Source organism: Talpa occidentalis, unplaced genomic scaffold (assembly GCF_014898055.3).
Source record: "Talpa occidentalis isolate TD23 unplaced genomic scaffold, MPIMG_talOcc4v2.1 talOcc4.11, whole genome shotgun sequence".
NCBI lineage: Eukaryota > Metazoa > Chordata > Mammalia > Eulipotyphla > Talpidae > Talpa > Talpa occidentalis.
Genome location: NW_023601104.1, coordinates 24,957,039 through 24,980,370, shown reverse-complemented (window position 1 = coordinate 24,980,370; position 23,332 = coordinate 24,957,039). Strand labels below are relative to the sequence as shown.

The 23,332-nt window shown below is 35.6% G+C and overlaps 1 protein-coding gene and 1 non-coding gene across 2 annotated transcripts in view; one reads left to right on the top strand and one right to left on the bottom strand.

Annotated features, from left to right (window-relative positions):
* The window catches only part of ADAM10 (ADAM metallopeptidase domain 10), a 100,064-nt gene that overhangs the window by 18,096 nt on the left and 58,636 nt on the right, over nt 1-23,332 (top strand). The window contains exon 2 of the mRNA XM_037502573.2: nt 7,792-7,942. Within this exon, the coding sequence (XP_037358470.2) occupies nt 7,792-7,942 (151 nt within the window). The remainder of the gene's footprint in view (nt 1-7,791; nt 7,943-23,332) is intronic.
* On the bottom strand, nt 2,962-3,068 carry LOC119239710 (U6 spliceosomal RNA). Its single transcript, XR_005123976.1, has one exon. It is a non-coding gene; the product is annotated as a U6 spliceosomal RNA (small nuclear RNA).

Below are 23,332 nucleotides of genomic sequence, written 5' to 3'. Positions count from 1 at the left end.
AAAATTCACCAGAGCCAGAGCCTGTTCCCTAACAGAACAGGTAGACTGAAGAACAGGCAGACTGACGAAGAACAGTGGGCGGCAGGAGAGGTCTGCGCCATGTGGGACCCTCACCGGGGCCGGGGATTGAACCGGCGCTGCGTAGGCTGTGGGCAGCTTCGCAGTCCAGGGCTCAACCGCTGCACCACCAGGGGAGGCCCCTACAATATTTGATTTCTCCCCTCAAGTGTAGTCTCCATAAATCTCCCACCACCACATCACCCATGAACTGTCATCTTGTATTCTTCCCTCCCTTGTTTTGACCCCTCTCCTTCCCTGCTGTATGCCTCAGAGCTATAATTCTCTTGCTGAAATGTCCTTCTTTATCCCTCACAATTTTTTTCTTGAAATTTACTTTGGCTGATATTACTATAGTCACTCCATCTTTTATTTTATTTTTTTTAAAGTTCAGATTTTTATTAGTCAGTGTAAATCCCACCACAATACACGAATATGGTTTCATACATTTAGATGGGAAATATTTCCTGATTAAAATTGAGTGGATGGCTTCTGGAAGATGTTCATTTTAAGTTGCTTTATACTGAAATATTTCATTTAGAAGTCTGGACTTTGTTTCTTTGGTTTGCTATAATCTACATTCACTGAGTAGAACTTATATTGATCATTGGTACCCAGTTTGTTGTAAAGTTCTGGGCTGTTCTTTCTATCCCAACTGACATTCCAACTAACAAAGCTAGATGCATGACATACAGTTCTGCTCCTGTACCTCTGGTTCCAATATATACAAAGAGGCTAATCGAGTTCTAGGATGCTCCTTTGTTTCATTAAGGGAGAGAAATTTTGTCACACAGTTTCAGTATATTATTTTAACTTCAACGATTACATTACTGAGATCACATTATAAATTCTGATATTTAAGCATTGCTAACACAGAAACAGATTTTATGTAGAAGATGATAATGAAGTGGACTTGATAATCTCTGGGTGTCCTTGGGTAGCACTTATAACTTTCCCAATTAAACCCCATGAATCTTTTTCTCTCTCAATTATAAAGATTCAGAAAATCATTACTTAGGTCCTTTGCCAGTAAAAATAAACATTATATTGCTTTTTAAAATTTGTGTAAGGAACTAAGAAAAGATGACTGTTTAATAACTCTCCCAGTAGTGTTTCATCAGTGCAAATAATTGAACATTTATCATATTATGCATCATTCACTAGAACAGCATTAATTGTTTTAAGTTATCAGAAGTAGCATAATACTTCATCTGAACTGAGTGATTTAAAAGTTGACTTTTTTAGGAATGGAAGAGTAACTTTGCAATACCAGGTTTGTGCTGTGATTGCTCCGTTCACTTTAATAGAAATTTTATATTTGATTTTTTAATGAAAGAAACTACCCCTAAATTCTCATACTACAATTTCCCCATTCTTCTTGACATTTTTTTTCTTATAAGGGATATTGTTTTAAATCCAAGTATAAACCTAAAAATATTTTTAAGGAGTATGGGAAAATGCATTAGAATATTTGATTCCATTATTTAGTATTGATTTTTAAAAGTGCCATACTACCGGACGTTTTTTTGTCTGTCATACCTTGGCTTCACAGTATTTTCTTTGGTTGCAAAGATTGTTTTGAGTTCTTGTTTAGGACTCTGTTCCTATCATGTCTTGAGAGTAGTGCATTCAGAAGAGTATGGTGAAGTGACACAGTAATAGTTTAAATTAAATGTTTCTTTCATGGCAGCCTTTTAATGGTTTAAATGCATTTAAAAAAAAAGATTTATTTATTTATGCAAACAAGAATCAGAGTACAAGCCAGAGGTGTGTGTGTGTTGGGGTGGGGGGAGTGAGAGGATTTACCACAGATGGAGTAGAGAGCCCAACAGGCGGATCTACTGAAATACACTGCTGAGGGGAGCAGTGGGTGAGACAGGAGAGGTCTGCTGCGTCTTGTGGATCACCTCCCTGGCCGGGGGATCGAACTCGTGCTGCCTTGTCTGGGGATTGCTTCATCGTGCTGTGACTTAACCCCTTGCGCCACGAGGGAGGTGCTTAAATGCATTTTAAAATAGTCATTGATATTTCCATCTTTTTTTTTTTAATTCTTTTTTTAAATATATTTCTTACATCATTTTTCATTTTTGCACAATGTATGCATTTTGATCTTGATTATATTCCCCACACAATTGCAACCCCCTTATTTTGACCTCAATCCTCCTCTCCCCCCCCCCCCATCCCCATAGTGTGTCTCTGGTTTATAGTTGCTTGTTGATTTTGATTTTTTCTTTATTTTAGTTATTCTTTTTTCCTGGTACCTTATTTAGGTTTTCTAAACTCCTGCTATGAGTGAGACCATCCCGTACTTTAGTTTTTCTTTCTGGCTTATGTCGCTGAGCATGGTCCCTTCTAGCTCCATCCATGTTGCTGCAAATTGCATGAGTTTATCTTTTTTTGATTGCTGAGTAATATTCCATTGTGTGTATATAACACATCTTTTTTGATCCAGTCATCTATTTTTGGGCGTTGTTTCCAAAGCTTGGCTATTGTAAATAGCGCTGCTATAAACATAGGGGCGCAGGTACCCTTTTGAATTAATGTTTTTCTGTCATTTGGGTAAATACCTAGGAGTGGAATTGCTGAATCATGTGGAAGCTCTATCTTTAGTAGGTTGAGGAAGCTCTCCATAGTGGTTGGACCAGTCTGCACTCCCACCAACAGTGCAGGAGAGTTCCTTTTTCTCCACATCCTCACCAACATTTGTTGCTGCTAGTTTTTTTAATATGTGCCATTCTCACTGGTGTAAGATGGTATCTCATGGTAGTTTTGATTTGCATTTCCCTGATTACAAGTGATGTTGAACATTTTTTCATATGCCTGTTGGCCATTTGCATTTCCTCTTTGGAGAAGTTTCTTTTTAACTCTTCTGCCCATTTTTTGACTGGATTATTTTCTTTGTTTAAAAATATATAACGCTTCACAAATTTGCATGTCATCCTTGTGCAGGGGCCATGCTAATCTTCTCTGTATCTTTCCAATTTTAGTATATGTGCTGCTGAAGTGAGCACTGATATCTTCATCTTATAGATGAAAAATCCTAAGATTTTAAAAAAGTAAAGGAATTTCCAGTTCATGTGGGAATGACTAGAAATATTGGAGTTCAAATTCAATTCAGTCTTTATTCCTAAGTTTATGGCCTAAATTTGTGTATATAGGGGCTGCCCTGGTGGCACAAGGGGTTAAGATACAACCTATGAACCTATCTGTAGCCACTGTGGCACAAGTTTGATCCCTGGCCAGGGAGCTACCCACATGGCACAGCAGACCTCTCTTGTCTCTCCCACTGCTCCCCTCAGCAGTGTATTTCAGTCAGTCTGCCTGTTCTGCTCTCTACTCTGTCTCTGGTGAATCCTCTCACCCCCCACACCTCTGTCCTGTACCCCAGTTCTTGTTTGCATAAATAAATAAATCTTTAAAAAAATAAATTTGTGTATATAGATTTCAAAGGCATTTATGGGAGGAGGAGGAAAATGAAGAGGCGGGGTGGGGAAGAGATGATGATAATGATGATAATAAGGAATATTTTATTGAGCTTTTACTGTGTGCAAAGCTTTTACTTTGCAAATTGCCACACGTGGTTTAAATAGTTCACTATGGGTAATATCCTCAAAAGAGAATTATTCTACTTCTATGCGTTTATGGAGGAGAAACTGAAGCTGGGTTTTCCATTTGACCAGGGAAACAAACTGATACAATTTTCATTGGGGTAAAAAAATTAAAAAAACCCATGAAATTTATTATCTTAACCATTTCTATTCAGTTCACTAGTCTTAGCAATCTCTAGAACTTAAGCTCAGATGATTTAAGACTTTTTACCCTTCACCATATAGTGACAAGTTACTTACTACAAAATAGAAAATTTTGTGATGGAACACTTCGACTTTATGCTGTACACTAGGCAAATTGTTACTGCTTTTTGGTTTAGACTTGGTGTTTTGTTTTATTAAAGCACAGTTTTCTCTTGGAAGAAATTTTACTTAATTTGTTAAGGCATTACTGTTTTTTATTTTGGCTCATGGTAAAGATAGGGAAATCATGAACAGATTTATTCTCTTGTTAAAACATTCTAAGAAAACTAGAAAAAAGAGAAACAATGGTTTTTAAGACACTAATCATCAACAGATAAGTGGCTAAAAATGTACATATACACAATGGAATACTACTTAGCTATTTAAAAAAAGGTGAAATCTTGTCATTTGTGACAACTTGGATGGACCTGGAGGCATTATGCTTAACAAAATAATTTATTAGGAGAAAGACACATATTGGATCATCTCACTGATATGTGGAATATAAAGAAACAAGGGAACAAAACTAAAACAAAGCAAACCCTAGAAAGTTGACTGCAAGTTTGAGGCTACTGGGGGAGGGGAGGGTCGGACAGAGAGCAGAGGGAGAGGCTCCAGTACACTATGGTGGAGGTTATTGGTGCTTTAGTGGTGGGTGTGTTATGGTAACATATATGTGAAGCAACGTGAACCTGTACCCCTAAATCATAGACATCGTTGAAAACCAACATTATTTCAAGAGATAATATAATTTTAAATGAATGAAAATAGAATATAGAAAAATATAAAAAAGACACTAGTCTAGGCAGTGAAGGTTAATCATCCTGAGAGGGGGGAAACAGATGAGGTAAGACAGACCTCTAATTGTTGCAGCTCTCTGCACTGAGAGAATTTAATTGCAGTGCTATGTGAGGGATGCTAGGTGGAGGACAACAGAGTCTCTGAGTTGAAGAGATGGACCTGAGGATCAAAATGGGCCAAACCTGCTAGTGTTCACAGAAAGAATGTCATTGATAAACACTGCAGAGTAGAGAATCCCTGAGATCTGAATGGTGTTTCCCCGGTGTGTTCAGCAGAATATTTATCAGTGATACACATGAGAAAACTAGCTCAGACTAGGGAAAAGAACCATACCCCGTGTTCACATAGGGATGGAAATAGTTCCTGTTTTCACTGGTCAGGCAGGAAAAACTCATAATTTGTGGAGCAGTGGGTAGAGTTTTGCTTACTGGTCTTACCTCAATAATGGGAAATAATTTGCCTTACATTGAGCACTGCTCCAGACTGGCCTAACATCATGAAAGCAAGACCCAAAGGGATCAGACTGTTTCTAAATAATTTACTTTGTCCTGTTACAAAGCCTGAGAATATTGAGTAAATTCAAAAGATTGTCACAATGTATGTTATCCATTCCCTGAAAGAGCAAGGCATGCAATGAAGCAGTAAAACATAACTCAAGTGAGAATAAGAAACCAATTGGAACCAACTTAGAACTGACAGATGTACTAGAAGATAAAACATTAATAGAATTACTATAACTATTTCATATGTTTAAGTAGAGATGAGATGTAAAATAGAAACAAATCTACCTTCTAGATGTGAAAATTATGTTTTCAGTAGAAAGCACACTGAAGGGCAGTGGCAGAATTAGATATTGCAGAATATTTGTGAAGTTGAAGACAATGCAATAAAAACTATTTAAAATGAAACAGAAAAAGAATTTTAAATAAATATGAAATGACCATCAGTGGACTGTGGAAAAAGTTTGAGTGACTTGGTTTTTTTAATTGGAATTCTTGAGCAGTGTTGGGCAGAGTGAAAATATATTTTTTTTTTAGAAATAATGGTTGAAACATTATAAACCCACAGATCCAAGAAGTTCACTGAAACTAAAGCTAAAGAAATATATGGAAACCAGAGCACATCACAATCGAGTTGTGCTAAGCTAATGATAACAAGGGAAATCTTAAAAGCAACCAGGGAAGTAAAAAATAGTTAAATTCATGGACACAAAGAAAAATGACAGCTGATTTCTTGTCAGAGGAATACAAATGAAAGCATGGTGGAACAGCAATATTTTTAAAGTATTTAAAGAAAAAATACAATCCTGTTAGCCTTGAATTCTATGCCCAATTAAAATATTTTTCAACTAGAAGACAAAGACTTTCAGACATACAAAAAAGCTGGAAGAGTTCTTAACCAGCAGAAGAAATGTTAAAGGAAGTCATCCAGAGAGAAGGAATATTATAGCAGTTGGAAATTTGGATCCATGAAAAGGAATGAAGAACCCTGGAAATATTTTTTTCGTGTTATTTAAATCTCTTTGAAAGATACACTTTTTTAAAAAAGATTTATTTTCATTTATGCATACAAGAACTGGGGTGTAAGAGTTGGGAGGGGGTGTGGGGAGAGGGATGAGAAGTTTCACCAGAGACAGAATGAGGACTGAACTCAACCTGTGTTATCTGATGCTATCTTCTGGTAGATTAGAATTGAGTCACATTCTAGGACAGCAGCTTGTTTCTGGACAGTCACTCAGTGTGGACTGAGAAGTGTAGTGTTCTGTGTAAAATGGAATGCAACACACAGAAAAAAAGTAGAGAAAAACTGGATTTTTCTCAGTATAGGAAGGAAAAACTGGAAGTTTTCTCTTTACAACCATTAACAAAGTTGGCCTGGTTGATATTTATAGACTTCTCAACTCAATAAGAGGAGAGATTGACATTTATAGAACACTCATCCATTGATAACAAAATACACATTCAAGTGGTCATGAAACATTTGTAAAGATAGACTTTATTCTTGGTCATATATTTAAAAGATTTGATGTTATTCAAACTATGTTCTTTGGTGATAGTGGAGTTAAATAAGAAGTATTTTTAACAGGTAACTGAAAATTCTCAGTATTTGTAAACTAAATGGACTTCTGAATAGCATGTGGATCATAGAACAAATCAAGATGGAAATGAGAAAATACACTGAATGCCATGAAATCTGTGGGATGCGCATAAAAGCAGTGTTAAGACACTTGTAGCACTAAACCACTGGATTAGAAAAGAAGGTCTTCAGTGACTTCACTTATACAGCTTAAAAAATGTAAACTCTAAGCAGAATAGAAGAAATAATAAAAATCAAAGTAAAAGTCAGTAAAGAGAAAACAAAACCAATAAAGGATAATAAAAGGGAAGACAAGTTGTTTCTTAAGGTTATACTTTCAGTGATCATTATTATTATAATTTTTACTAGGGAGCTTCTGCTGAACTTGAACACTGGAAATCACAAAGAGGAGGCACATTGTTCTTGCCTGACTGTGACATGATTCTAGGTGTTCCTTCCATAACCACCTTTTATCATTAATGTTTCTTAATGATCTCCAATAATTCTTTGCTCGCTTTGAGAGAGTAAGAGGTAGAGAACACAGAGGAAAAAAGTTGGTTCTTTGAGAAGATAAATGGATAAATCTCTAGTTATCCTGATCAAGAACCAAAAAGAAAAGATATAGATTACCATTATCAGGAATTAGGTAATATCACTACAGACTCAAAAGATAAAACACATAAATAAGGGACTATTTGATGACTTTATCTCCTAGTTGGGTGAAATGGATAAATTCCTACCAAAGCTCACTCAAGAAGTAGATAATACGAATAGTTCTTTATATGAAACTGAAATTGTAGTTAGCCTTTCCCAGTTACCTGTGAGGAAATAATATAAACGCTACATAGATTTGTCCATAAAATTGAGAAGGAGGTAATAACTTCCCTTACAAAAGTATGGATGACATTCCCATTATAAAACTTTTTTTAAAAAGTGCAAAAATAAAGCTTTGATTAGGGAACTAATTGTTTCATACGTATTTGTAGATATTTGATTAATCATGAATATCTTAGAACTAAAGTGGGCGTTAAAGATGATACTAATTTAAACTGTTTATATTTTATAGGTCAATATGGAAATCCTTTAAATAAATACATTAGACATTATGAAGGCTTGTCATATGATGTGAGTTCATTACACCAAAAACACCAGCGTGCCAAAAGAGCAATTTCCCATGAGGACCAGTTTTTACGTCTAGATTTCCATGCCCATGGAAGGTAAGTAAATTTATTGCTGACTGTGTCTGACGTTCACCTTGTTAGGGGGAAAGGATGTCCTGAGATAATCTCATACAGGCTTTGTGGACTCCACCCCCACTCCAGACTAAAGCCATCAGGACATTGGGAAAGACAAATCCCATCACCACCAAGGGGAGGGTGGCTGGGACCTGAGGGTGGAGTTGGGCAGCCAGGTTGGATATAAAAACCAAACACGTGGGCCTTGCTCGCTCTCTGGCTCGCGATCGCTCGCCTCCTGGCTTCACCGCTCCTGGCTGGCGGCCAACTCTGAGAGCGCCATTTTGGGGATTCCTGATCGGCGGATCGGGTAGGACGCATTTAAAACTTTGTCTCCCACTTTTCTCCCAGAGCTGTACATTTCCTCATTTCCCTTTCCGTTGTAAATAAACCTTTTATTAACCTTTCACGTGTGCCTGCAGTAGAGCATTGATAAGTCCTTTTAAGCGCGCGGGTGAGGACCCACAGTCAGGCACCCCGTTTTGTATCGGGGTTGCTCTACAACAACCTGTGTTCAATCTAAGTTAAAAGAAATTTATACCCTTAATTTTCCTTGTCTAGTGGACAAGAATCTTCCCATTTGAATCTTCCCATTCTTCATCAGAATTTGGTATATACATTTAAATATTTCTTTTTAAAATGAATTGCCTTTTTACATTAAGGAACGGTCATGTTTAAATGTTTTTAAGTTTATGAGTCAGATCCTCTATTGCATTATTGGAAGATATGTCTTTAAAGAAGATTCTATGTTGATAGTTGCCTACTATCCCTATGTGCTTTTATGGTCAATATATTTGTGTTCTGTCACAGTGAAAGTCATACTCGTATGTCATTTAATAAATCATTTAATTTCTCATTAGCTCAGTTTAGTCAGCTCAAAATGACAACTTTATAGACAGATTACCTGCTGTAATTCTCAAAAATTGTTAGACAGGAATAAAGGGAAAAAAGAAAAGAAAAGGGAGTTAAGAGAGAGCTGAAAATTACTTTCATTTGGTCCTTGTTATGGTCCAGGTGCATAGATACTTTATCTGCATTTTCTTATTTAATCTTCTCAATACCCAAAGAAGGTAAATATCTTTTTATATCGGATGAAAATAAGGGTCAGAGAAGTTAACTAACATCTTTAAAGTTACACAGCACAGATTTGACCCAGACCTGGCTGATTCAAACTCCATATTTTTTTCTGTCTATTAAGGGTAATTAGGTATAAAATCTTTGAATATTCTTTATTAGACCTTCTCTCTTGATGGCTGTTAATTGGGAAATCTGTTCCTTTTGTACTCTTTCTGGTGGTGTAATCTTGATTTATTATTCACCACCTATATTTTCCAGCTTCCACTTTATCATTAAAGCTATCCTATGTACTGCTACAATATGACTCTTCTTTAAATGCTCCTTTTTTCAGGTCAGCGTATTGCTGTTCAATTAAAGATTGTTGGCTAGATTTCTTAATTTGGCTATTAAGATTCTCTGTAAATTAATTCTAACATACTATTCTAAACTTATTTTATTCCACTTTAAAACATTGTTTCACCCCGTGTGATCTTCTGATTGCTGAATATATCATGTACAGTTTATTCCCTCTGTCATTTATCTTAAATAAGCGCTGATTATCTTTTAATGTATAATTCAAGTTCTGCTTCCTTGAAGGTTTATCTACACACCCTCCTCTGGACTTTTAAATTACTCATCTGTATCATTTGCATTTGATTTGTTCCCTCTTTCTTTTTATGTGTGAAGTTTACAAGAGATAAAAAATTAAGGAGTTTAATATTAACATGTGTACTTCCTGTATGACTCCTAGCATGACTGAGTCACTCACGTGGTTTCAGATTCCATCTTAAATGACTTAGCTGAGACTGGGAGGTTGGGGAAAAATGGTAAAGATTACTTAGAGAGTTTATCATTAGACAGAGGTATGCAGATTTAACTTCTGCCTTCTCTAGGGAAGAGATTAAGTGTTTTCAGGAGAGATATATACATATAAATATCAAAAGCAACTTCCATCCAGCCTTCAGAGTGCCTCGGCTTATGAAACTAAACTTTGCCAAAAAGACATACTTTGTGGGGGCAGATTTTTGTTCCCCTAGAGCCCTGCCTTTGGAACTTCTCAAGAAGTCCCAAAATTCAGAAATTAAGTTCTTCAATTATTTCATAGCACTAATCCCATTCCTGAGAATAGCTAAATTCAATTAAACAGTTGTATTCTAAGTTCTGTTGGCAGTCCTGTGGCCGGGGGTGGTGGTGTTTCATAGTCAACTACATTGTGCAAAGATTGAGGCATTTCTATGGAAACAAAAGAAAAAGAGGTTAGAAGCAAATCTCAAGTCCAGTTAGGAGTCTTTTTTTTCCTTTTAAGACTTATTTATTCATTTACACAAAAACCGGGGTATAGGCCAGATGTGCGGGAGGGTCAGAGGATTCACCAGAGACAGAGTGGGGAACAGAACAGGCAAACTGACAGAATACAGTGCTGAGGGGAGCAGTGGGCCAGACAGGAGAGGTCTGCCTTGCCATGTGGGACCCTCATCGGCTGGCCGGGATTGAATTCGGGATTGAATTCGCACTGCAGAGGCTGCGGACACCTTCAAAGCACCGTGCTTAACCGTGTGCTCCACCAGGGGAGGCCCCAGTTAGGAGTCTTGAGGGAAAATTTGTAGATGTCAGGGCTGAAGTATCTTCAGAAGGGGTGAAGGCAGGCAGTGGTTTCCCTGTTTGCAGATTGATGTAGTCCACAAACAACAATATTCATTTGAATATTAAAACATTTTGATAATAGATGCTAAGGTAAAAGACACCTTTCCTGAGAAATTAAGAATCTGTTTTCTGGAGTTCAGAAATTGCTTTACTTGGATGAGTTCTGATAAATTGGATGCCTGAATGATAGGCCTCCAGAGAGAGCATTGTTGCTACTTCTAAGTTTATTTAGTAATATATCTTTATTAACTATAGCACTTGTCACATTTTATTATAATGACTTGGCATACATGTATCTGTTCTTTGTGCCCTTTAACCCTGAAGAACAAAGTCTGAGTCATATTCACCTTTTTTTTGCTTAGATGGTGGTGATTTAAATTTTATTGAATGCATGAATGAATGAAGCATTCTGAAGGTATTTCTAAGCTGTTCTATGTTTCTAAACTTAAAGTGCTGACCGGGGAAGCATGTAACTAATATTCTTGTTCAGGTTTGATCCTCACAGTTAGAAAGAGTAAATTACCAATTGTTAATGCATAGTTAATATGATATATGAAAAAGTAAATGAAAAATTAGGAAATAGATTTTTACCTTAAATATTATATAGTCTAGAACATTCTGTTCACTTTAGCAGTAGTTCTTAATCAGTAAGTAATAGGCAGATTTAATGTATTATGGGATAGAGGACTTTTAAAATAATTGTAGAAAAATTGTTTTTTCTTAATCCTCATGTTCATGTGCAAGTTTGTGATGAACCAGGGGCTCTTTGTTTCTTTTCTTTGATACAAGTAAATAACATCATATTCTATGATTCCTGGTTTAACTGTCAGGTATTTTAGACTTGTATAATACCGGTGTACTTCAATTTCATTAGGAAATTTGCTTATGTGATATTAATAAAATGCAGTTTTTCTATTTAATTCTTGGTTCTGTATAATATGGAATATCATCATCATTGTCCTGTATTTCTCTAGATTAAAATTTAGAATCCATTGTCTTGGATTTATCCAATAGTATTTTTGTATAGTATGAGAAAAATTTCACTACAAGATTGTATAGTAGTGACCTTTAGTACAGTTTATGGTGAGGTTCTAATGTATATATATTTTAATTTGTACCTTTTGTTGACAGTTGTCATTGAATAGAACTATAGAGGACCATTCCACTATTTCTTCTTAACGTCATGTCTATCAATAGAAATTTTCTGAAATACTGCTTCATAGTGGTATTAAAAAAATAAGTAGAAATCGTATCTGAGAACCCTGATAAAGTGTAGTTTACATTGTTTTATGCATATACTACTATATTATGTACATTTTTCTTGTGTATGAGTATTTTTAACCTTTCATCTTTTATTGTCCAAGTTATGTACTTTAAGCAGTTATATTTAATTAGTTATTTTATGCTTTTTTCAACAATTAGCTAACCTTACTGCCTTTCATAGATTTGGTGGGTCAAATCTACCACCTTTGAATTTGAGTGGGAAGCCAGTTAGTAAAAAATTTGATTTTATAGAAAGAATAATATATGTATTGAAGTAGTCATAAACTGAAAAGAGAAAGGGGTACTGTGGTAATTTTGAAACTAGCTGGAGTTCTCTTCTGTCTTAACATGAGTTACCTAGAGATTTCTTCTGAGCTTAAGTTTCTTCATTAGTAAAAGCTTGAAGTTTGGATAAGATGTTTTAAGACAGACATACCTTGTTTTAAAATTCTATACAATTATTAGCACTGAAATAAAAATCAAATTATCAAATATCATCTGTGCAGCAATATTTCTGCTACTGTGTTTAATCATTTGTGTAAATAATAAATCAAAAATTGTTGAATGTGTGATTTGTATACAGTATAGGTGACCCTTTGTTATAGTATAGGCACAGTATAGTGTTTAGGAGAACTTGGAATTTTTTTCTGTTTTTTTTTTTTTTTTTTCTAAAGATAATTTGTTCTATAGCCTTACCTCAATAAATTTACTAATTGTTTAAGAAAAATGGTCAGGCATTTGATTGAAAACTTTCATTGTGGCTTGGGGCTCATATTCTCTCTATTCTGACATATGAAGTTATCAAGAATATGGCCTAGATAACATGATAAAGGCATAAATACTCCCTTTGGGTCCTGATGGAGCTGGGTTAGTCTGAAGTATCTTGGGCTTTATCTTTGTCTTAAGTGGAGGATAACTCTGTCATCCACAAACCAGCACACTTTGAGAAACAGTTAAAAATCCAGGGAGACGGGAGGAAGATAAATTTGAATCGTGTAAAAATGTTCTTGTTTCGGATGTGGATAAACAAAAATTTGAAAAATGCTGATTTGACACTTAAATCTTGCTCACTAAAATTTGAGCAAGTTTGAGTAAAAATTCCTGGACGAAAATGTTACTTTTTTTAGTATCTACTTTACTTATATCATGTACTGTGCCCTTTAGAATATATTATTAGTTTATTTATTTATTTTTTAAACTTTTTTTTATAGGTTTTTTTTTTTTATAGAGGCATGTTTTATTTGTTTGTTTGTTTGTTTGTTTTGTTTATGCATGCACTGGGTACAGTCAGAAGCGCGGGAGGGTGAGAGAATTCACCAGAGCCAGAGCGGGGAGCAGAGCAGGCAGAAGGACTGAAGTACACTGCTGAGGGGAGCAGCGGGCGGCAGGAGAGGTCTGCGCGCCATGTGGGACCCTCCTTCGGTGGCCAGGGAGCAGCTGGGGATCGAACGGGCACCCGCAGAGGCCGCGGGCAGCTTCGCAACCCAGCGCTCAACTGCTGCGCCACCGGGGAGGCCCTAGAATATATTATTAGTTTAAAGTGCTCTTTAAGCAGTGGATTTTCAAGAATGTGATAATTTTTTGTTGCTTGATTCTGCTTTTCACAGAAATTAAAAGCCTAACAAACAAAAGAAGCCTGAAGGAACATTGGCTAATTGAATTACTGAATTATAAGAAAAACCAAGAGCTAAGTTGTGTTCATGTTAATTTTATATTTAAGAAACTAAATTGAGAGCCGATGTTTGCTTTCAGTTTAACTTCTTAGATATGATTTTAATGTGAGCTATTTTATTTTACATATCTTTAAGTAGTAACTAGGATTTATGTGGAAGAGAGGGCATGAAGGAATGGAGGGAGCTACTTCCTATATTGAAAAGGAATGGAAGTCAGAGTGTAAAAGTGTTCTATTTTTAATTTTGGATACACGGTTTCCTTTAAAAGTTGATCTAAAACAAGCTTTAATCTGATAGTGCATTTAATGTCAGTTTCTAGAGTTGGTAGCCTAGACAATAAATGTTAGAAATCTATTACTTTCCTCAATGGTAAATTATATTTCCAACTAAAATGTTACATGTGCACTTGGGTCTTTGGTGAGATAAGCTCCCTAGCTCAGATATAATTCAGATTCGTAGTCAACCTTATTTTGTTCTGTTCTTCACGTGATAAAGCTCCATGTAAGTGGTTATACTGCTTCTTAAAGCATATCATTTTATATGACTAAAGGTTATTTAAAAGTTTATCCTGTTTGATTATATCTGAAAAATCTTTGTGTAACACTATTGAATGGATATGTATAGCTTTTGATTTTATAATTTGATGCTTGTTTGGATTGTTTCATTAAGCATCATTGAAATTTTCTTATACAGTAATGTGGTATTTTAAAATTGATATATGTTTAAAAATTTTTGGCAATCACATATCCACTGGCTTTTTGAAATAGCTTCTGAAAACAGATTCCTCATTTAGTTGCATTATAACCTCTTTAATTTCTTAAAGCCTTACTCTACTTCTCTGGGTTGAGAGTTATTTTTGACACTTGTGCACAGTGATAAAACTGAGTTGTATGCATCTCAGAAATCTTAAATTGTAATCACTTGGCACTATTTAGGCTTTGAAACATTATACTCTGAATTAAGAGTATAATGCTGAATCAACTAAATAAAATATAAACAAAAGTCTAGCATGTGAAGGTTCTTAGATACAATAGTATCAGACAAATAGTTTTGTTATATAGCATTATTCTTTTTTTTTTTTTTTAGAAACTCCAAGCCACAAATCCAGTTAAATGGAATTTTGATCTCTGGATTGAATATATTGTGTATTTCCTTTTGTTCAAGTTTGAGCTTCAAGAGATGTTTCTGTAGTTTTAATATACCGTACTTTACTGTTTCTTTCATATTTTAACCCTTTCATTTTCTATATTTATCAGATATCTAATGTATTTCTGGTATGTTAGTAGTCATTAGGAATAGATGATAGGAGCTTTTTGTTGCAGAGCTGATGGACTAATGCAAAAAACAGGTAGTGGATAGGAATGACAGCTGTGATAAATGTTAAGAAAGGAATGTTCAGAAGGCTGCTGTGAGAACATAAAGAGGGGATGCCATCTTATCGGAAAGTTAGGGAAAACCAGTCTTAGGAAATGGAATGAAAACTGATCCAGTGTGGAAGACTTAAAGAAGGAGTTTATTAGGCAGAAAGGGGAGGAAATACATTCTACATAGAGGAAATAACATGTGCAAAGATATTGAAATGAGAAATGTCATGTTCATGGAATTGAAGGTGCTTAAAATGTGAAGGAGAATTAGACTTTTTCCTGGTCCCTTATTTAGGTTTTCTAAATTCCTGCTATGAGTGAGACCATCCATTATTTCTCTTTTTCTTTCTGGCTTATTTCGCTGAGCATGATCCTTTCCAGCTCCATCCATGTTGCTGCAAATTGCATGAGTTTATCTTTTTTGATTGCTGAGTAACCAGAGACACATGGTGGGGGGCAAGGGGAGGACGGAGTAGGATCAAAACAAGGGGGGCTGGGAATTGTATGGGGACTATAACCAAGATGAAAATGCATACATTGTGCAAAAATGAAAAATGATGTGAAAAATGTATAAAATAAAATAAAAAGATAATAAAAATGTGAAGGAGAATAGTTTCATTGAGACTGTAGATGTCAACAAGAGCCAGATCTTTGAGAGTTTATGTAAATTATGATTTACATAATTTACTTCCAGTTTTGTAGCCATGGAGGGTTTCTAATGGGAAGTAAGTTATGAGGTTTAAAAAGTCTAGTTTGGCAAATGAAGAATAGTTTGGAAGGTAGAAAGACTGAATGCATTGAGTGTAGTTAGGAAGCTATTATATTAATCCTCATGGGAAGTAGTGGTGGGGGTTAAGGTGATGTTAGAGGTGATGAAGAGTGACTACATATGAGAGAAAATTTGAAGATAAAATTTACTAGACTTGTTTGATATGTAGTGAAGTATAAAGAAAATCAAGGATGACTGTTTTCTGGTTTGAGAAACTGATTGACTACTGTATCCTTTTACTGAAATAGAACATACTGGAATAGCTGTATATTTAAGGAGAATTTAGCTGTTCAGTTTTGAACATGTTATGTGAAATTCATGGAGAGAACTTAGTAGAGAATCCTACTAAATGTCAACATTTCAAGGATTAGGCAAAGAAGCAACAACTGAAGAGTGGTAAGGAAAGTAGAAGAAAATTGGGAACATGGGGAAAAGTATTTCAAGGAGGGGAATGCTGAGTTGCTGGTTTTTGATATTGTCATGCCGAAGATTACCAACATTCTTAGTCCAAGTTACTTATTCTTTTTTGAATTCCTCTGGTTTTGTCTGATTTTACTGTATCTAACTACACAGAATAGATCGGATTTGGATAAACCGTGATCATACATAAGGTTCAGGAAATAAAATTTTTTGCTTATATTTCTAATGATACATCATAATAACCAGCATATCTTTTAAAAAAATACTAAATTATTTTTTATAGAGGTAATGTTAGTTTGCAACACTGTAGATGACTTAGGGATGTAGGGTCAGACCTCTTCAGATATATGTTAACCACACCATGCTCACCACCAAAGCACCAATAACCCTCCACTGTAGTCCTTGATCCTGTACCCCTCTTGGTCCGTGCTTTCTACTGGCCACTCCACCCCTACCCCCCCTTCCATTCTACAGTCAAATTTTAGAATTTATTTTGATTTAGTTTTGTCTCTTTCTTTGCTTTATTTCTTTATATTCCACATGTAAGTGAAATAATCTGATATTTGTCCTTTTCCTTCTGACTTATTTTGCATAACATACTCCCCTTCAATTCTATCCTTGTTGCTGCAATTAAGATTTCATTTTTTTTCAAATAGATGAGTAGTATTCCATTGTGTTTACATATCATATATTCTTTATGCACTCATTGTTATTGGGCTCTTAAATTGTTTTCATAGCTTGGCTGTGGTAAATAGTGCTACAGTGAACTTAAGAGTGCATATATCCCTTCAAATTACTGTTTTGTATTCCATGTAGGAGTGGAATTGCAAGAGTATATCGTCAATTCACTTCCATTGACACATTCTTTTTTTAGATATAAGAATACCATGGTATATGCTTTTTTAGTCTTTGATTTTCATTTTTCACTAGGACGATGTCCTGTATTTTGCTATCCTGGTGCTCTGTTACTTGGTGTGGTGAAATATCATTGCTTTGCTGTTGAAGATTTTGGTTCAGATTCAAGCTCTGATTTTATTTGTATGATCTTGCTTAAGTCACACTTCTTTGATTGGTGAGATTAGCAATTTAGGAGATCCTGTACATTTGATTTACATTAACTTGCTAAGTATTTATAATTGAAGTCTCACTTTACTCTTAAATCTTACTGTTTTAGTGTTTTATATTGAATAGCTTTGCTTGCTACTTGTTAAGTTATATAGTGTATAAGGCCAGTCATATATACACAAACCTTTTTTTCTTCTCTCCAATAGATATATTTACTTATTTTATAAACATGTGTAATATGGGGTAATCATGTACTTGTTATCATGCTTCTATGACAGACTATACCTCTTGGTTCATCTGTTTGTCTCCTTATTTAATTAAGATAAGAAAAAAAGGACTTTTCTGTTTCAAAAGTATACTAGCAGAAAATAGGTATTTGACTCATAGTAATAAATGCTAATATTGGCAAGCTGTCTTAAAAATAATTTGGATGGATATTCTCGAGCATCTTTATTAAGAAGAAAGTGAATGTTGAGAACATGTGGAGACTCAAGGGTGTCCTATTAAATACAGTTTTATTTCTAGTAATCACTAATTCAGGCTCACCATTGACTTAAACCACCTAGACATGATAGGCCTCTATTAGTGGAGATAGTCCCTATTTGATCCCTGGCACTTTTGGATTACACTGACATACTTTGAAACAAGGATTTTGCTCTCAGTTGTGAAGTACCCAGGTATTTACTGGTTGAGCCTTTTTGTCCTAATATGATTTCAGTTCAAGGGATGTACCCTTTATCTGTTGATACTTTCTTTTGAGAATCACAGTTATACTATCTTTAGCTAAAATAGTAATCCCATGGGAAAAGGCAACTTCTTTTTACTCTATATTCTTACCGTTCTAATCTATAGAAAGATACCTCTTCATGTAAAAGTAAGAAGGTACATGGATTGTCTTTCAGAAACTTAAGAGTTATATCCTAACATAATTAATTTTATTAATCTGCACCAGTGATGGTTCTGGTATCTCAATTATTTGTTTGGTTTAGAGGTAGTGTATTTTTCTAAAGCCTAAGAAAGGAAAATCAACATGGTGCTGCTGTATCTTCAAGCCACTGAGGTCAGAGAGAATTGAAATCTAGTGTATTTTTTTCCCTGTTTGCTGTCATTTGTTAACTGATTTTGTCCTCCTGTAATTTTATTCCATTCTTTTTTTTTAAAAAAAGATTTATTTTATTTATACAAGAACTGGGTTACAGGCCAGATGTTCAGGAGGGTGAGAGGATTCACCAGAGACGGAGCGGGGAACATAACAGGCAGACTGATGAAATACGCTGCTGAGGGGAGCAGCAGGCCAGACAGGAGAGGTCTGCCTTGCCGTGTGGGACCCTCGCTGGTTGGCTGGGATCAAACTGGTGCTGCAGAGGCTGCGAACAGCTTCACAGCGCCGTGCTCAACTGCCTGCACCACCAGGGGAGGCCCCAGTTTTATTCCATTCTTTATAATAATGTCACTGAGGAAAGCCGATTTATAATAGAACTACTGTAATCAAGATGGGGACAAAATACTAATGATCCATAGAATCAATGTAGTGGTTAAATAGAAGTTAATAAATAGTGGTTAAATAAAAATATTCCTAGTTCAAATGTTCTTTATACAGAGTATCATATCACCTCAAAGGAAATCTAAAGTTTGTCTTTGATGACAGTGTATTTCAGTACAACAAAAAAAAGAAAACTAAGCTTGCTGAAAGAAACATAGTAAAAGGGGGACAGAATTTTTAGCCTTAACTGTCAAAATGACTCAATATTAATAAAGAGAATTTCTTTTTTTTAAATAAACAGAAGGATTTATTTATTTATGCATATAAGAACTGGGGTACAGGCCAGAGGTGTGGGGGGGGGGCGGTGAGAGGAGTCACCAGAGACAGAGTGGGGACCAGAACAGACAGATCCACTGAAGTACACTGCTGAAGGGAGCAGCCTGTGTGACAGCAGTGTTCTGCTGTACCATGTGGGTTGCTCCCTGGCTGGCCGGAGATGAAACTTGTTCTGCAGAGGCTGCAAATTGCTTCACAGTGAGGTGCTTAATCCCTTGTGCCACCAGAGAGGTGCCCCATAAAAATATTCTTAAAATTGAAAACCTATATAAATTTAAGACGACAGTTTTCCTGTCATCATTATCATAATGTCACTATCAGCCAGTTTTGGGAGGCTTTTATCACTGAGGTATTTGGTCACACAATTTTATTTTTTACTCTAGCTTTTGGGAATACAATGATTTAAGAACTTATTACTTTTTATTATGGAAAGTAGCACATAACTTACATTTTTAGCCACTTGTAAATGTCCAATTCACTGCTTCAAGTTATGGTACTATCACTACTGTCCATTTTGTGAACTTTTGATCACCTCAAGCAGAAACAATGCAGGTTAAACAATAACTCCCACCAGTCATTAGTAATCCCTATTCTACTTTCTATCTCTGAATTTGCCTATTCTGGTCACCTTGTAATATATGTCTTTTGTGTCTAACTGATTTCATGTAACATAATGTTTTCAAGGTTCATCCATGTTGTGGTATGTATTCATAGTTTCATTCCTTTTTTTTTTTTTTTTAAGATTTATTTATTTATTTATACAAGCACTGGGTACAGTCAGAAGCGTGGGAGGGTGAGTGAGAGAATTCACCAGAGCCAGAGCGGGGAGCAGAGCAGGCAGAAGGATCAAAGTACATTGCTGAGGGGAGCAGCGGGCGGCAGGAGAGTTCTGCGCACCATGTGGGATCCTCCTCCAGTGGCTGGGGAGCAGCTGGGGATTGAACCGGCGCTGCAGAAGCTGCTGGCAGCTTTGCAACCCAGTGTTCAACCACTGCGCCACCGGGGAGGCCCAGTTTCATTCCTTTTTAAGGCTGATAATCCATTGTAGGAATATACCACTCAGACATACATGTTTCTTTAATCCATCTTTTGATGAACATGAGTTGCTTTGATCTTTTGGCTATCATGAAAACTATAGCCATATATACTAGTTAACAGAGCGTCTGAATTCCTGATTTAGTTTCTTAGGACATGTATCTAGAACTAGAATTGCTGGATCATTGGTAATTCTGTGTTTAACTTTTTGAGTAACCACCAAACTGTTGTCCCAGAATATAGAATGATTTTTTACAAGATAGGTTCACCTAGTTTTTTTGACCTTTGGGCTAAAAATTTAAACAAAGAATCAAGTTGTGTTTTCAGATTTTTTTTTCAGGTCTTGTTGAGACAGACATTGGGAAGGGAAAATATGGTTAGCCAATTTTTATTATTTTATCCAACAGGACTAATAATATATGAGCTATCAAAAGGTGGAAGTGGAGTTAAAATTGGGAAATTAGAATCTATAGTTCAATTAATGGAGTAAATCATATCCAGCTTCTGAATATTCATAGTTTGTAATATCTTTAATTCAATCTGGCTTTATTCTGTTTACCTGCCGTATGGGCTGACTCATTTTGTTTTTTTTTCTGCAATATGTTTTAGATGCAAATTAATTTTAGCATTAATAAAGCAGTGTATTTTGGGGGTGTGATCTAAAATAGATATTTTGTTTTATTATCTATACTTCTACTTGACTCTTATGTGTGAGAAATAACTTTATTGGTATTAATCTAGTTTAAATCATTACTGAGAATTTTTTTATATGAGATAATTTTGTTATGAAATCAATATTAGGATTAGAAAGGGGCCTACTTTGAATGTCCTTAAATTCTCCCTAACATCCTTCTCAGGTTACTGTCTTCTTGGACTCTTTAAAGTGATATAAAAATATTTTTTGGGGAAAGGAGTGTAGTATAGATTGTTCTTGAACTTATAGGCCTTTCTGAAATTTTGCCGTAGAGAATATTAATGCTCTCACTTACAATGTATCATGTAGGATACAATTTTTCTGAGTATGATATCCTGAAATATAAACACATTAAGTTCTTAGACTTTCAGTGTTTAGTTTAACAAAGGTGCTCTTTTAGAGGTAGTATTAAAATATATATAATGCTAAATTAGTGATTTTTCACAATAATTTATCCTTTAATTATTTCCACTTACACATATAATCAGGACTTTCCTCTTAGTTGGCAAAAGTAATTTTATGAAAATATAGGATTGCAATAAGAATTGACAGATTTCCTATTTCTTCATGACAGTCTAACTTTGATGGTGGTGTTCCTTCCCAATTAGAGGAAGTGTTTGTGCTGATTACTTGCTGTAGTAGCTTGGAACCTTAGGACTTTAAGCATGTCTTTCCCACTCTATAGTTGTAATTTTTGGGTGAGAGTTTTGGCAAGTAGAAAATGAGTACAACCTCAAAAGAAAAGGGTGCCAAGGTTGACATGAAATTAAGGAAAAGACAGAAATGATAATGTTTAAAAAAGGCTATACTTTCTGAAAGTCTTGACTGTACCTTGTTGACCTGTATTCACTTGAAAAGAGCTTTTTTCTTTAAAATCAACTTTACTGAAGTATAATTTACATAAAATAAAATATGCACTGTGACCTCTAAAAACATCTTTTCATTTAATGTCATTTTCATTAAAATGTTGATGAGCAAACAAAAAATGATTTCCTGCCCTGCACCATTGCCTCCTGTGCACGTTTTCTTGTATCTCTTTTTTTTCTGGTTACACTGATATCTTTCCACATTTATATGTTGCGTGTTAGTTTCATTTGTGTGTCTAAATTGTCTCAGTCTGTATGAATGTGGGTATGTGTGCAAGTGTGCCCTGCAATGGAAGGGCCTCCTGTCCAGACTTGGTGCCTGCCTTGTGATGGGCTCCAGGTGCTCGAAACCTAGAACCGGTATAAGTGGGCAGGTAAATGAATCACTGCAAATGATTGCTGATTATTAGGAGTGTTTTAGGTCTTTATTTAGAAGTTTGGTGATAGTTTTGTGCTATATGAACAAAATATGTCTTCGGAACCTAGACTTTTGTTTGCATCATTGAGCCTGTGGTAAAATTGGTTTCACTATATGTCCTTTCATTTAAAGTCTACTGTACTCATTTCCAATGTAAGTTTTGACAAAAACATACACTTGTGTAACCACCATTCAAATCAAGATACTAGAATGTTTCCATCAGAGCAAACCAAGTTCCGCCATTCCTTTTTTTGCTTGTAGTCTCTTTCCATGCAGACAGCCACTGATCTACTTTCCGTCACTATAGTAAGCTTTTGCCTATTCTAGAATTATATATATGGGGTTATACTATATGTATTCTTTTGTGTCTCTGCAAAATCATAAAAGTGCATGTTTTTAAGTAGTTTGATCTTTTTTATTGCTGATGCTTTGCCATTATATGAATAAGCCACACCTTTATTTCTTTCCTTGTTGGCAGACTTTTAGGGTCTTCCAGTTTTTTGCTATTATTGATAAAGCTGCTGTGGACATTTGTGTTTAGTTGTTTGTGTGGTTAGATGTTTCATGTTTCTTTTGAAGTGGAATTGTAAATCATAGGGTTTTTGTATGTTTAGCTTTATAAAAAACAAATGCTAGTTTCCCAAAGTGACTGTAGCATTTTGTGCAGTGCAGTGTGTGAAAGTTTAGTTGCTCCACATACTACTAATTGAAGACTATTTTAGATTCACTGAGTAGAAATTGTGTTATGTACAGGCTCCTATTACAAGACTCCATGTATCTTTTTTTTTTTTTTTTAAAGATTTATTTTTTTATTTATTTATACAAGCACTGGGTACAGTCAGAAGCACGGGAGGGCGAGAAAATTCACCAGAGCCAGAGGGGGGAGCAGAGCAGGCAGAAGGACCGAAGTACACTGCTGAGGGGAGCAGCGGGTGGCAGGAGAGTCTGCGCGCCATGCGGGACTCTCCTCTGGTGGCCGGGGAGCAGCCGGGGATCGAACCGGTGCTGTAGAGGCTGCGGGCAGCTTCGCAACCCAGCGCTCAACCGCTGCGCCACCGGGGAGGCCCTCCATGTATCTTTTAATAGTTTAGTAGTGATAACTGATTTGTTGCCATGTATTTTACATCTCCTTTGTGCCAAGTACTGTGTTAATGACTTTACCTACTTTATACTCTCTAATTCTTAAAACAGTTTTGCAAAATAGAATGCATTATCTTCATTTCACTGACAGGTATCTTGGGCTAATGCATTCTAGGCTTAAGATTTGTTTCCAAGTTTGATTTTTA